The following is an 11771-nucleotide window of genomic DNA, read 5'->3' as shown; positions in this document are numbered from 1 at the left end:
CGTGCTTCATTAAACTTTATAAAGCGACACATTTAGACGACGCACATTTTATGAAACGCGCCCTTCGCATTTCCTTTTTTTCCATTCTGACACTAATTTTACGGGCACGCACAAATGCGTGGCCTCTATCCCTCAAATTTTGCAAAACTGACATTATTTTTTAGGGCACGCATGAATGTACGTCCTCTATCAGCGAGTGTCATTGTTTGTGCGTCATTAAAGGGACTTTTTCTAGTAGTGTACTGATATGTATGGTAAGTGGGAAGAATCATTCATGAAGTTGGATGCATTTAGAGAAGAACTATTAATTAGGAATGAAGGAAGCATTGTGGAAATTGACTTTGATATTGCTGGTGACAAGAAACGATTCAAAAGGTTTTTTATTTCTCTAGCAGCTTGTTCTGAAGGGTTTCTTGGTGGTTGTTGTCCTTATATTTCTCTTGATGCTTGCCATTTAAAAGGAAAGTTCACTGGTGTACTAGTTGTTGCAACTGGTATTGACGATAACAATTCCATCTTTCCAATAGCTTATTTTGTGCTTGAATTATAGAGTACACAATCATGTACATGGTTTCTTAAATTACTTAAAAAAGCAATTGGGATGCTGATGGTCTTGTGATCTCATCAGACATGGAAAAAGGGTTAGAAGTAGCTGCGATGCACATTTCTCCTAATGCTGAGCATAGAGAATGTGTACGAAACCTATATAGCAATTTCAAGAAACAATTTCGTGATGAATTCTTCAAGAAACTTTGGTGTGCGGCAAAAACCTACCGTCCTACCAAGCATGACAAATTATTGAAGGACATTGCTGATGTAAGTTAAGATGCCATTAAATATCTAAATAACAACCACAAAAAGATATGGAGTAGAAGCAAGTTTGAAACACCATCCAAGTGTGATTACATCACTAATAATATTTCGGAATCGTTTAATTCTTGGATTGGTGCAACACATTATAAACATGTGCTTGATCTACTTGATGCAATTAGAGAAAAGCTTATGAAACGGTTTGACAAGAAGAGGATGTTACTGAAAAGATGGAACGGTGTATTTGTTCCTAATGCTATGATTCGTCTCAATGACATCTCTAAGGTAAGTATGTTAAGTTATAGTTCAATTATATATGCATATTTTTTAAACTTGGATGATGCATATAGATCTCAATAATAAATGTTTGTTTATCTTTCATGTAGAACTTGGGCGAGTATGAAGTATGTGGAAGCGGTGATAATCAAGTTGAGGTGAAGTTCAATGGAATGCGCTTGGAAGTCAACCAAGACACAAGAAAATTTGGTTGTCGAGTGTGGCAAGTTACGGGGTTTCCATTTGTACATTCAGCGGCTTTTATTGCTTTTACAAGGGATGTTATTTGGGCCCAATATGTTGATCAATATTTTAGTATACAAAAATTTAAAGAAGCATATGCTTTCAAAATTGCTCTGATGCCCGGAAAGGATCATTGGATTAAAAAAGATGGGGAGAAAATTTACCCACCTCTCATGAAAAGACCGCCTGGAAGACCCAAAAAAATATAATTAAACCCTCGGATGAGCCTAAAAGAAGGCACATGTGTCCGCGATGTGGTGAGTATGGACACCGTGAAAAGACTTGCAAAAATACCGCATCCCAAAGTATTGATCCAAGTGAAACATCCACGTCTACAAGGTTGCTCAAAATTACATTTATTTTGTCTTATTTCATAAATAGATATCAAAAAATATACAATGCTGAAATTGTTTTTATTTATTTTAGGAAACGTGGAAAAAAAACAAAATCTGGCGGTAGCTTGGGAGTTTCATGAGGTCCATGTGAAAAAAATTGATGACAATAGTTTGTCCTTTTGACAATTTTCTTATTTTTATTGATTACAAGCTGTAAGATGTTGCTAAATAGTTTTTTCTAAAAAGTATGTAACTAAAAATAATTTGTTTAGTAAGTATGATGGTAAAATGATTTTTCTACAAAGTATGTTGCTATAAATACGTTTGTTTACAAACTATGTTGCTAAAAAGATTTGTCCAAAAAGTATGTTGCTGAAATTTAAAACAACAAGGACCAAACTGTAACTAAAGCAAAATTTAAAACAACAAGGAGTAACCTGTAACTATTGCTAAACTAAAAACAACGGGTACCAAAATGTAATTACTGCAAAATTTAAAACAACATGAACGAAAATATAAGTACTGCAAAATTAAATCAACAAGGACCAAACTGTAATTATTGCAAAACTAAAAACAACAGGACCATATTGTAATTAATGCAAAATTTAAAAAACAAGGACCAAACATGTAAGTATTGTTATTAAAAAGTACATAAACAAAAACATTGGCTATTGTAATTAATAGCATCGTACTTACACGTCATCCATTATAATACCACATATGTACTTCATACATTACATTACATGCTCCTAACATGTTACATCAAACATAAAGGGCGTTGTAAAAATGACGGTGTAGTTGTAACAAGATGGTTGTTTATGGTTCAGGTAGCAGATTCTGAATGTTGCATCTTATTTTCTTCATTATCATTCTTTAGTATCTCAATGGCATGTGATGAGGGGCTCACTATTGATGTTGAAAATGAAAGTGTAGTAGTAGTAGTACATGTGTCTGCCTTGTGCTTTGAACTTCCATTCGAACTCACTATATTTGTAGCAAGAGGTTGGCTATTTGAAGCACTTGTTCCCCTATGTAAGCATATTATCAATCAGAATATATCCAAGAAAAGTATTATAATTTATCCATTAGAAAATACATATCATGAGACTTTTGCATGAATAGCTATATATCTCCCAAAACTACTATTTGGTAGGAAACTTTCATGTATTCATACTTTTAATAAATGAACAACAAAAGCTTCCATCTTTCAAATTTCAAAAAGCTTATCTAAATTTCTCTTAAAACTCAAACTAGTAGAATAGAATCAATGATGAAAAATCTCAATTCCATAATACCATGAAAAGTATATGAAAGCCATATGGATATATCTCATTGTCAAACATACCAAAATATCAAAGAAAAGCTCTATGATGCACAAACTACACCACCAGCAAAATCTCCAAATCTGATCCTTATTGTTACTGATCATCATTTCATTACAATAAAGAATTTATATGTATTAAACTCGAAATTACCTGAAATTGTTGGTTTTCTAACCTATAGTAAGCTCAAAAGCATCACGATTTAACTCCACAACAAGGAAATCAATAAAATTGAACGACGATCACCATAAAAAACATCAATATCTAGAGCCTGTAGATGTTAACCTTTGTTGAAACCCCTACCACCATCGCCACCAATCTGGAACCTACAGATGTCGATAAATATCTGGAGGTGGGAGTAATGGAGGGAGAGATGGACAACGCAGAGAAGACAGATGAAAACCCTAGAAGCGTCCGTGATTAGGGTTCGTGGATTGCAACCCGGGCATGAGGACGTCTCGGGGGTTGTGACGAGTTGCTAGAAGCATAGGGCATGTCGTCATCTTTCCGTGGATATAAGTTTCTTTGGAAACATAGTTATATCGAGGAAGAATTGGAAGTTTGATGTTTTGGCAGGATTAATCCCTTATTTGAGAAAGGTGGCAGCTGAGTACGATGGGCGTACATGTGTGTACGCTTAGCGTACTGATGTGCGTGATTTTTAAGCACTGAATGAAAAACCTAGTTTACAGGTGTCCCTTTATAAAGAATGAGATGGCCTCATTCTTGGCCACCATCCTCATATTGCAAACCCTCTTAAACCCTAAACCTTCGTTCATGGAGCGTGTGAGAGCATTTGAGAGCTTTTGAGTGTTTTTGTGTGTTCTTGATTTGAAAAAGAAGCTTTGGAGAAGAAGGAGTGAGAGTCCAGGCCCTTGGATCTAAGCATATCTATGTTGGGAGCTTCATATAGAGGTATAAAGCTTCAAACATTCTCACTCTTTTGATTTGTGCATCTTAGTAGAGCATTTTAGGGTATTGTCCCAAAAGTTGGAGACTTTATGAGATATTGAGCTCCAGAGACTTTGATCAACCCCCTTTGAGTGTATTTAGTAGTGCAATTTCATAAAACTCAAGACTTTGGCATTAGAATCAAGCCATGCATGAGATATGAGCATTTTATGATAGAAGAATGAGAGTTTTTTGTGTTGGTGACCTTATATGCCATGTAAAGGCTTAAAGTCACTGACTTTATGGAGTAAGAGCCATTAGGGATTCCAAATCTGTGATTTGAGTTAATGTCTTAACGGTTTAAGACCAAGGAGTAGGAAAAACAATCTTGGTCGTACGTTGAGCGTAACTCCAGTACACCCCGCATACTGACCAAATATCCCCGATGGCCAATCTGGATTCGTGTGTACATTGAGCATACCAAGGGAGGTACGTCCTGCGTAACCTCACTGTCGACTTTTGGGCTAAGTCTCATTTTTGGGCTTTGAGTGTTGGGCCTGGAGTTTGGGCTTGTTGCACTAGAGTTTTGGACTAGAGGACTATATATATATATATATATATATATATATATATATATATATATATATATATGTGTGTGTGTGTGTGTGTGTGTGTGTGTTTGTGTGTGTGTGTGCTTTGGGCCCTTGAGTTGGGCTTGCCATTTAGATTTGAGAGTCAGGCCTCGGGGGAGCCCATCTATTATTGGGCCTTGGTGGGCCCAATGGGTTTTAGATTATTGATGGGCTGGTTAGTGGGCTACCTTTAGGCCTAATGAGTAAGAGTTTGGACATAGTTCCTAATTGGGTTAATTGTGGGTTTGGCTCAGAGATAGAGGATGGTGTGCAACAATAGCGTTTATAGGGGATGTTAATCATCTGTGGTAAGTCTTCTCACTATACTTTACCTAGAGTGGTAATTCTTGTGTGACCGGAGGGTCTTATGTGTTTATATTGAGTACCGTGATATCCTGCATTATGTCTTTGTGATTTATGTTGTGTATTATTTTGTGCTTACTGAGTTAGGACCAGAGGGTCCATCTGAGTTAGGACCGGAGGGTCCACCAGAGTTATGGGACCGGAGGGTCCCACTGAGACACATTGATCGGAGGGCCTTATTGTGTTATAGCCTCTAGTGGATAATGAGTTGTGTGTGGTATTTTAGGGAACTCACAAAGATTCGTGCTTACCGTGTTATGTGTTATGTGTTTCAGGTTTTCCTCAAGATCGAAGGAAGGCACCGACTTGATTGTACGCACCAATGAAAGAGTTATGTTTTACGGATTCTAGATTTTAATCAAACAATTACGGAGTTGCGATTAATAAATTAAATAAATGAGATTTTTTTGTGAAAATGTGTTATGAGAATTATGTGATTTTAAATGAAAATTTTCTTTAAAAATTTACGGTGTTACAACTTGGTATCAGAGCCTTAGTTAGAGGGATTCGGATGCAACTTCAGGTATATCTAGACTCAAAATGAGGATTTGTGAAAAAATTTCAAAAGAAATGATTTTTCTAAAACGAGCAAGAGTTTCTAAGAGAAAAACAAGAAGGTGCAGTGTGTACAATCAGCCAGAGCCCGAACGATGATTTCCCAAAATACCCTTATTTGTTTGTGTTATGAGTTATTATTGAGATATTAGTGACGCATGCTAGAGGATAGGCTTGGTGTTTCATATTTTAGGGCTAGAGTTGCATGATTTGTGATGCCTAAGCCTAGGTATTTTTGCTATCTGTGATGTGCCTTTAGTGTGTAGAGTAAGAGTATCCAATAGGGATCTTTTAGAGAGAGCTTTGAGTAGAGGAGTGATCTAGGAGAGATATCTAGATGAGAATTTGAGGAGCCTACTGAGAGAGTAGTTAGATACCACGAGGGGTAGGGTTGCTTGAGTTCGGTGATACCTTTTGATTATAAGTAAAGAAGTGGAGTTGTAATGCCCCGATACTCAGGTATTGATTTATGGTTATAAATTTTCATGATTCAAGCTCTACTCGACGAGTTGGTTGCCATGACTCGTCGAGTAGCAGTGGGTTGGTCCACATGCTTAAGTGACCTACTCAACGAGTCCAAGAAGGGACTCGACAAGTAGGAGCTAGAGGATGAAACCCTAATTTACAGGGTTTTGCACCTTATTTAAGGGATCATTAGCCTCCTTTGGCCTTCTTGCAGTTCCTTGAGAGATCAACAAACCCTAATACGTGTGTGTGTGTGCTCCATTGGTGTGTTTTAAGCTTTGGAAGAGGATTCTTGGTGAGAAGAGCTTGGAGAACAAGTGACTAGAAGCAAGGAACGTGTGGGAATCAGAAATCTACGTTAGTTAGAATCAATTGAAGGTATCAAGTCGTTATCTTGACCTCATTTCCTTCTAGATCTCATTTAGGTGAAGTTTAGGGCTTTTTCTAGCATATTAGGAAGCTTTTCTTGTGTATGAGCTAAGATCTGACGTTGCAACTTCATATCTGAGCTCTCTTGGGTCTCTAAGTTCATAAAGCTTCCAGCTTTTGCAAGTATGAAACTCTCCTAAAGTGTAAAACTCCATTTCAAGCTTGGTTTTGTCATTATAAGACTTTAGAGCCTTGCATGCACATAAAGTTCACAACTTTACGTGATAAACATGCCTTGGGAAGTTGGATCTGCAATATGGAACCTTATGACGACTTAATAAGCATCTATATGGATATGGACTAAAGGGACTCGGCGAGTTGCATGGTCAACTCGGCGAGTCCGATGAAGATTGTCGTGGGCTCGGCGAGTCAGTAGAGTGACTCGACGAGTTAGCTAGGGTTTTCCCGACCTTTGGACGCGCATAAACTCGGAGGGTTTTAGGGAAACTCAATGAGTTGGCCAAGGAGTTTACGGCCGCAAACATTAGGAACTCGACGAGTCACTCAAATGACTCGACAAGTTGACGAGTTATGTAAGGAACTCGGTGGGTGGCTGGTTGTACTCGATGTGTTGAGGTCAACATGGACTGTTGACGTTGATCGTTGACTTTGACTTTGACCAAGGGATGACTATTTTACTTCTGGGGCATTTTGGGAAATTGGAAATTTAAAAGCATGATTCTATGATGAACATAGGTGGTGGAGTTTGTACTGGTGATCCGAGAGTTTGAGCTTATCTTCGAGTCGACAGTTGTGATGTGAGTTATCCTCACTATATTAATAGGGCTAAGGCACAAAGGCCAGCCCTTTATAGATTTGTATCCGGATTATGGCATGATATGTTTATTGCTTACATCCCGGTATTTTGGATAATGATATGCTTATGCTTAGTGACCCGGTTAGGTCGGTGTCCTGGTTATAGGATGATCTTATGTTAGTGACCGGATAGGTCTATATCCCGGTTATTGGGATGTTGCTATGATTAGTGATCTATTAGATCGGTTTGACTGTTATATGATATGAGATAGCGTATTGTATTTTTGTGCACATGTTCGTTTGGTTGGGGGTTGGGTTGAGGCAGTCATGCTTTGTGTTGTAGGCCAACATACCCAGCAAGCGGTCCATATAGGATGTAGGCGCTGCGAGGTGGTCCAGTCATGCCGAAGGCTCAGGAGCGGTCAAGGTAGGATGTAGGCCCTGCAAGGCGGTCCAGTCAGGTTGAAGGTGTCACACCCCCGAACCAGACGGGGGAAACGTTCGGGGGCTTGGTCTGACTTCATCTTTGTAGTATCATCACATAGTATATAATTGAAACATAACATCATCATCATCACATGTAATATAACAACATACATTGTTTACATCGAATATTGTGTCTGAATATTACATGCCAAAATAGTTAAAGTATAATGTAAGAAAATATAACAAAATATCCATTAGTTTGTTCCGATCAACCTGCTTCAACGGTTTCCTGAGAATACAAGTTAATTTAAAAAGGTCAACATAAAAATGTTGGTGAGTTCATAAGCATGTTTGAGAAAATGATTTTTATAATTTTGTAATCACTAGAAAATCCTATATTTTCTAAAAACAATTTAGTATGTTTGTGAAAATGATTTGTATGACTTTTTATCAAGATATTTTGGATTATAGACCAGTAGTTGTAAATAACTGTTGTAAGGTCTATTTTGTACTGTTTATGCTTTTGGTCTATATCGAAACATGACATTCCAAGATTTCGTTATATAACGAGAATACATTTCTTTAAGAAATGCTTTGATAAATTTTTATCATATTTTGTTTTGGGAACAAATTTCTCAACTCTTTTAATCAAATGATTACACTGAATTATTTTAAAAGCATAAATTAAATTGTTCTTTTCTGGCCATGCATTTGGGGATCTCACGGTTGGTATCAGTGCATTAGTTTAAGCGAACTAGGAATTTGTAGCGTTTCTAGACTTAAAATTAGAATGCTAAGTAAAGATTGTGAGATGATTGTTTATTATATTTAAGACACGAGCACTAGTTTATTTTAGGAAAGATGCCTAAAATGCTTTTATGTGCTAAATGCTTTATGTTTTCATTGTATGCTAATATTTGTTCGGTCTATGGTCTGTTGTCGACCGGATCCGGAAACCTTATGTGTTTAGGATTCCAAGCGTTCGAATACGATATTAGAACTAGCATGTAAACGTTTCGGAGTGTTATGGATGATTTAAATATCAATCGTGAATGAGGATCTAAATTCACCTTATTCGGTGTATATATCAAGTATGGAAAGAACCATAAGTGAAGTTGGAAATGCAAACGAAAATAGGAATTAACCACCTGTGATTGAGCAAGTGGCTGTTGCATCAGCAGCACCCGAGCCAATAACAATGGATGGGGTACAAGCGATGATCCAAATGATGTTGGATCGTCAAATGGAAGAAACTAGACATCTGCTTTAGCTAAATTATGAAGAACTTTCGATGCCGATTGAACAGCCCGAGTTGAATGAAGGGCAGTCGGAAGGAGGTAACTTTAGTGGGATTGTTGGTCAAGCCAACCAACTGTTAGTTAGACAAAACAACCTAGAGGGAGGAATTTAGGGACTTGGATGTAAGTACAAAGATTTTCTGACTTGCAAACCATCGACCTTCACCGGAAAGGAAGATCCGATCGGAGTTATGGATTGGATCTCAGAAATGGAATTAACCATTATGGCATGCAGTTTCAAGGGAACACTACAAACCATATATGTCGTACGTCAGTTCAGGGGTGGCGCTGTTTATTGGTGGAACACTCTGGGGAAAACCCTAAGCCCTAATGAGCCACTGTAACTGACTTGCCCAGAGTTCTTGGTGCAATTCAAGCGCAAGTTCTGCTCGGCCCAAAATCTGCTGGAGTTGGAGAACAAATTTATAACATTAAAGAAATACATCATGTCAGTTGATGAATACACTAATTCCTTCGTAGACAAGATGGAGTTTGCTTTCCGCATCGTCCCAGATGAGCTAAAAAAAGTTGACCGGTACGTAAAGGGTTTCCCATGGGAGCATGCAGCGCCAGTACGTCAGGCACCTACTCTAGAGGCAACTATTTGGGCTGCCAAGTCTGTTTAGGATATGATCAAGGGGAGAACCGCTGACAAGGTTGACGTTGGCGAATAGAGAAAGTTTGAAGGAACTTCAGGTTTCAACAAGAAAAGTAAATTTTTGAAGTCTAATTCGAAGAAGTTTGAAGGAGGAGGAAGAGGTGAAGCGAAATGGTGTGAAAAGTGCAAGAAAAAGCACTCTGGGAAATGTAGTGAGGAAGTGACTTGCTACAAATGTGGAAAAACTAGGCATTATGCTAACGAGTGTCTGTCCAACAAGAGGATGTGCTTTGGATGTAACGAAGAAGGAAACATTTTGAAAGGCTGTTCGAAAAATAAGGAGGCAGCAAAACCCAACATTCCACCAAAACCGAAGGCGAGAGTCTTTCAAATGACACTTGAAGCTGCGAAATATGAAGTTGATGTCGCTTCAGGTACCTTTCTCGTAAACGAATTGCCTTCCCAAATTTTGTTTGATTCTGGAGCCAACTACTCTTTTATTTCGCATGAATTTGGTAGAAAACTCTCTTTGCCTGTTGATTGACTAGATAATGCTTTAGTAGTCGAGGTTGCTAGTGGCAAGTTTATATTTGTTAGCCAACACATGAAAAACATCTTCATTGATTTGAATGGGAATAAGTTCCACGAGGAATTATTGCCTATTGAGCTAAATGGCTTCGACATCGTGCTGGGAATGGATTGGCTTAGCGCCAATGATGCCGAAATATTGTGCCGAAAAAAGCTAGTAAGGATAAATCCCACTGGAAAGGATTCATTTATGGTGTATGGGGACAAACGCAGAGTGAATTCTGGAATCATCTCCCTAATGAAAGCCAGAAAATATTTTCCAAAGGGTGTGCATCATATTTGGCATTAGTGATTGATGCAAAGAAGGAGAAAAAGGAGATGCAGAGCATTCCTTTGTTGTGTGATTATCCAAAAGTATTTCTCAAAGATCTTCCTGGATTACCGACTGGTCGACAAGTAGAATTCTGTATCGACTTGTTTCTAGGAACCACGCCCATAGCAAAAGAACCTTACCGATTAGCGCCAACAGAGATGAAGGAGCTTATGACACAACCTCAGGAATTATTGGACAAAGGTTTCATTAGACCTAGTTCATCATCCTGGGGAGCACCGGTGTTGTTCGTAAAGAAAAAGGACGGGAGTATGAGAATGTGCATTGATTACAGAGAGCTGAATAGGGCAACAATAAAGAATAGATATCCATTGCCAAGGATTGATGACCTGTTCGATCAACTACAAGGTTCAAGCTATTTTTCCAAGATCGACCTAAAGTCAGGATATCATCAGCTGAAGGTGAGAGAGTAGGATATCGAGAAGACTACATTCAGAACACGCTATGGACACTACGAGTTTTTGGTTATGTCGTTTGGACTAATCAATGCTCCAGCAGCATTCATGGATTTAATGAACAGGGTTTGTAAAATGCTCATTGATAAATCTGTGATAGTGTTCATAGATGACATTCTGATTTATTCGAGAGGCCAAGAGGAGCATGGAAGACACTTGCAAGAAGTGTTAGAAATCTTGAAGAGGGAGAGTTGTATGCAAAGATCTTCAAATGTGATTTTTGGATTTGAGAAGTCCAATTCTTGGGTCATGTGGTCAACCATGAAAGGATAATGGTTGATCCAGCAAAGATTGAAGTTGTGATAAAGTGGGAGCAACCGAAAAGTCCCACGGAGATCCGAAGCCTTCTAGGATTAGCCGGATATTACCGAAGGTTTATCCAAGGCTTTTCTTCGATCGCTACTCCATTGACAACTTTGACCCACAAAGGAGCTACTTATACTTAGAGTGATAAGCACAAAGAAGCATTCGAGTTGCTAAAGAAGAAGCTATGTGAGGCACCGATTCTTTCTCTACCCGACAGAGTCGAAGACTTCGCTGTCTATAGCGATGCGTCTGGTGTTGGGTTGGGTTGTGTTATGACCTAAAGATAAAAGGTGATCATGTATCCCTCTCGACAGTTGAAAGAGCACGAAAAGAACTACCCCACTCATGATTTGGAGTTGGCAGCGGTAGTATTTGCTATAAAGATTTGGAGGCATTACCTCTATGGCACGAAGTGCAAACTTTTTACTGATCATAAGAGTCTCCAATATCTCTTTAGTCAGGAAGAATTCAATATAAGGCAAAGACGTTGGCTAGAGTTACTCAAGGACTACGGCTGTAAGATACTTTACCACCCCGGTAAAGCTAATGTTGTCGCTGATGCTTACAATCGGAAAGTCAATCTTGAAAGAAAAAGGCCAAGAGCGTTGAGAATAGAAGTTGTCTCGACAATTGTGGAGGGTATAAAGAAAGCTCAAGAAGAAGATTTAGAAAAGAATGACCGAAAGGAAGAA

General features: G+C 38.4%; 1 protein-coding gene across 1 annotated transcript; it reads left to right on the top strand.

Moving 5' to 3' along the window:
• The first annotated feature begins 247 nt into the window (after positions 1–247).
• LOC145099593 (uncharacterized) lies at positions 248–1538 on the top strand. Its single transcript, XM_079037142.1, has 4 exons — positions 248–494; positions 629–816; positions 862–1095; positions 1197–1538. Exons 1-4 carry the CDS (start codon positions 248–250, stop codon positions 1536–1538), a joined length of 1011 nt encoding a protein of 336 aa, XP_078893268.1.
• The last annotated feature ends 10233 nt before the right edge of the window (positions 1539–11771 follow it).

The sequence above is a fragment of the Lactuca serriola genome, chromosome 4 (assembly GCF_051521515.1).
Source record: "Lactuca serriola cultivar US96UC23 chromosome 4, Lser_US96UC23_V15, whole genome shotgun sequence".
Taxonomy (NCBI): Eukaryota; Viridiplantae; Streptophyta; class Magnoliopsida; order Asterales; family Asteraceae; genus Lactuca; species Lactuca serriola.
The sequence above is the reverse complement of the archived record's forward strand: the minus strand, read 5'-3'. Positions and strand labels throughout refer to the sequence as shown.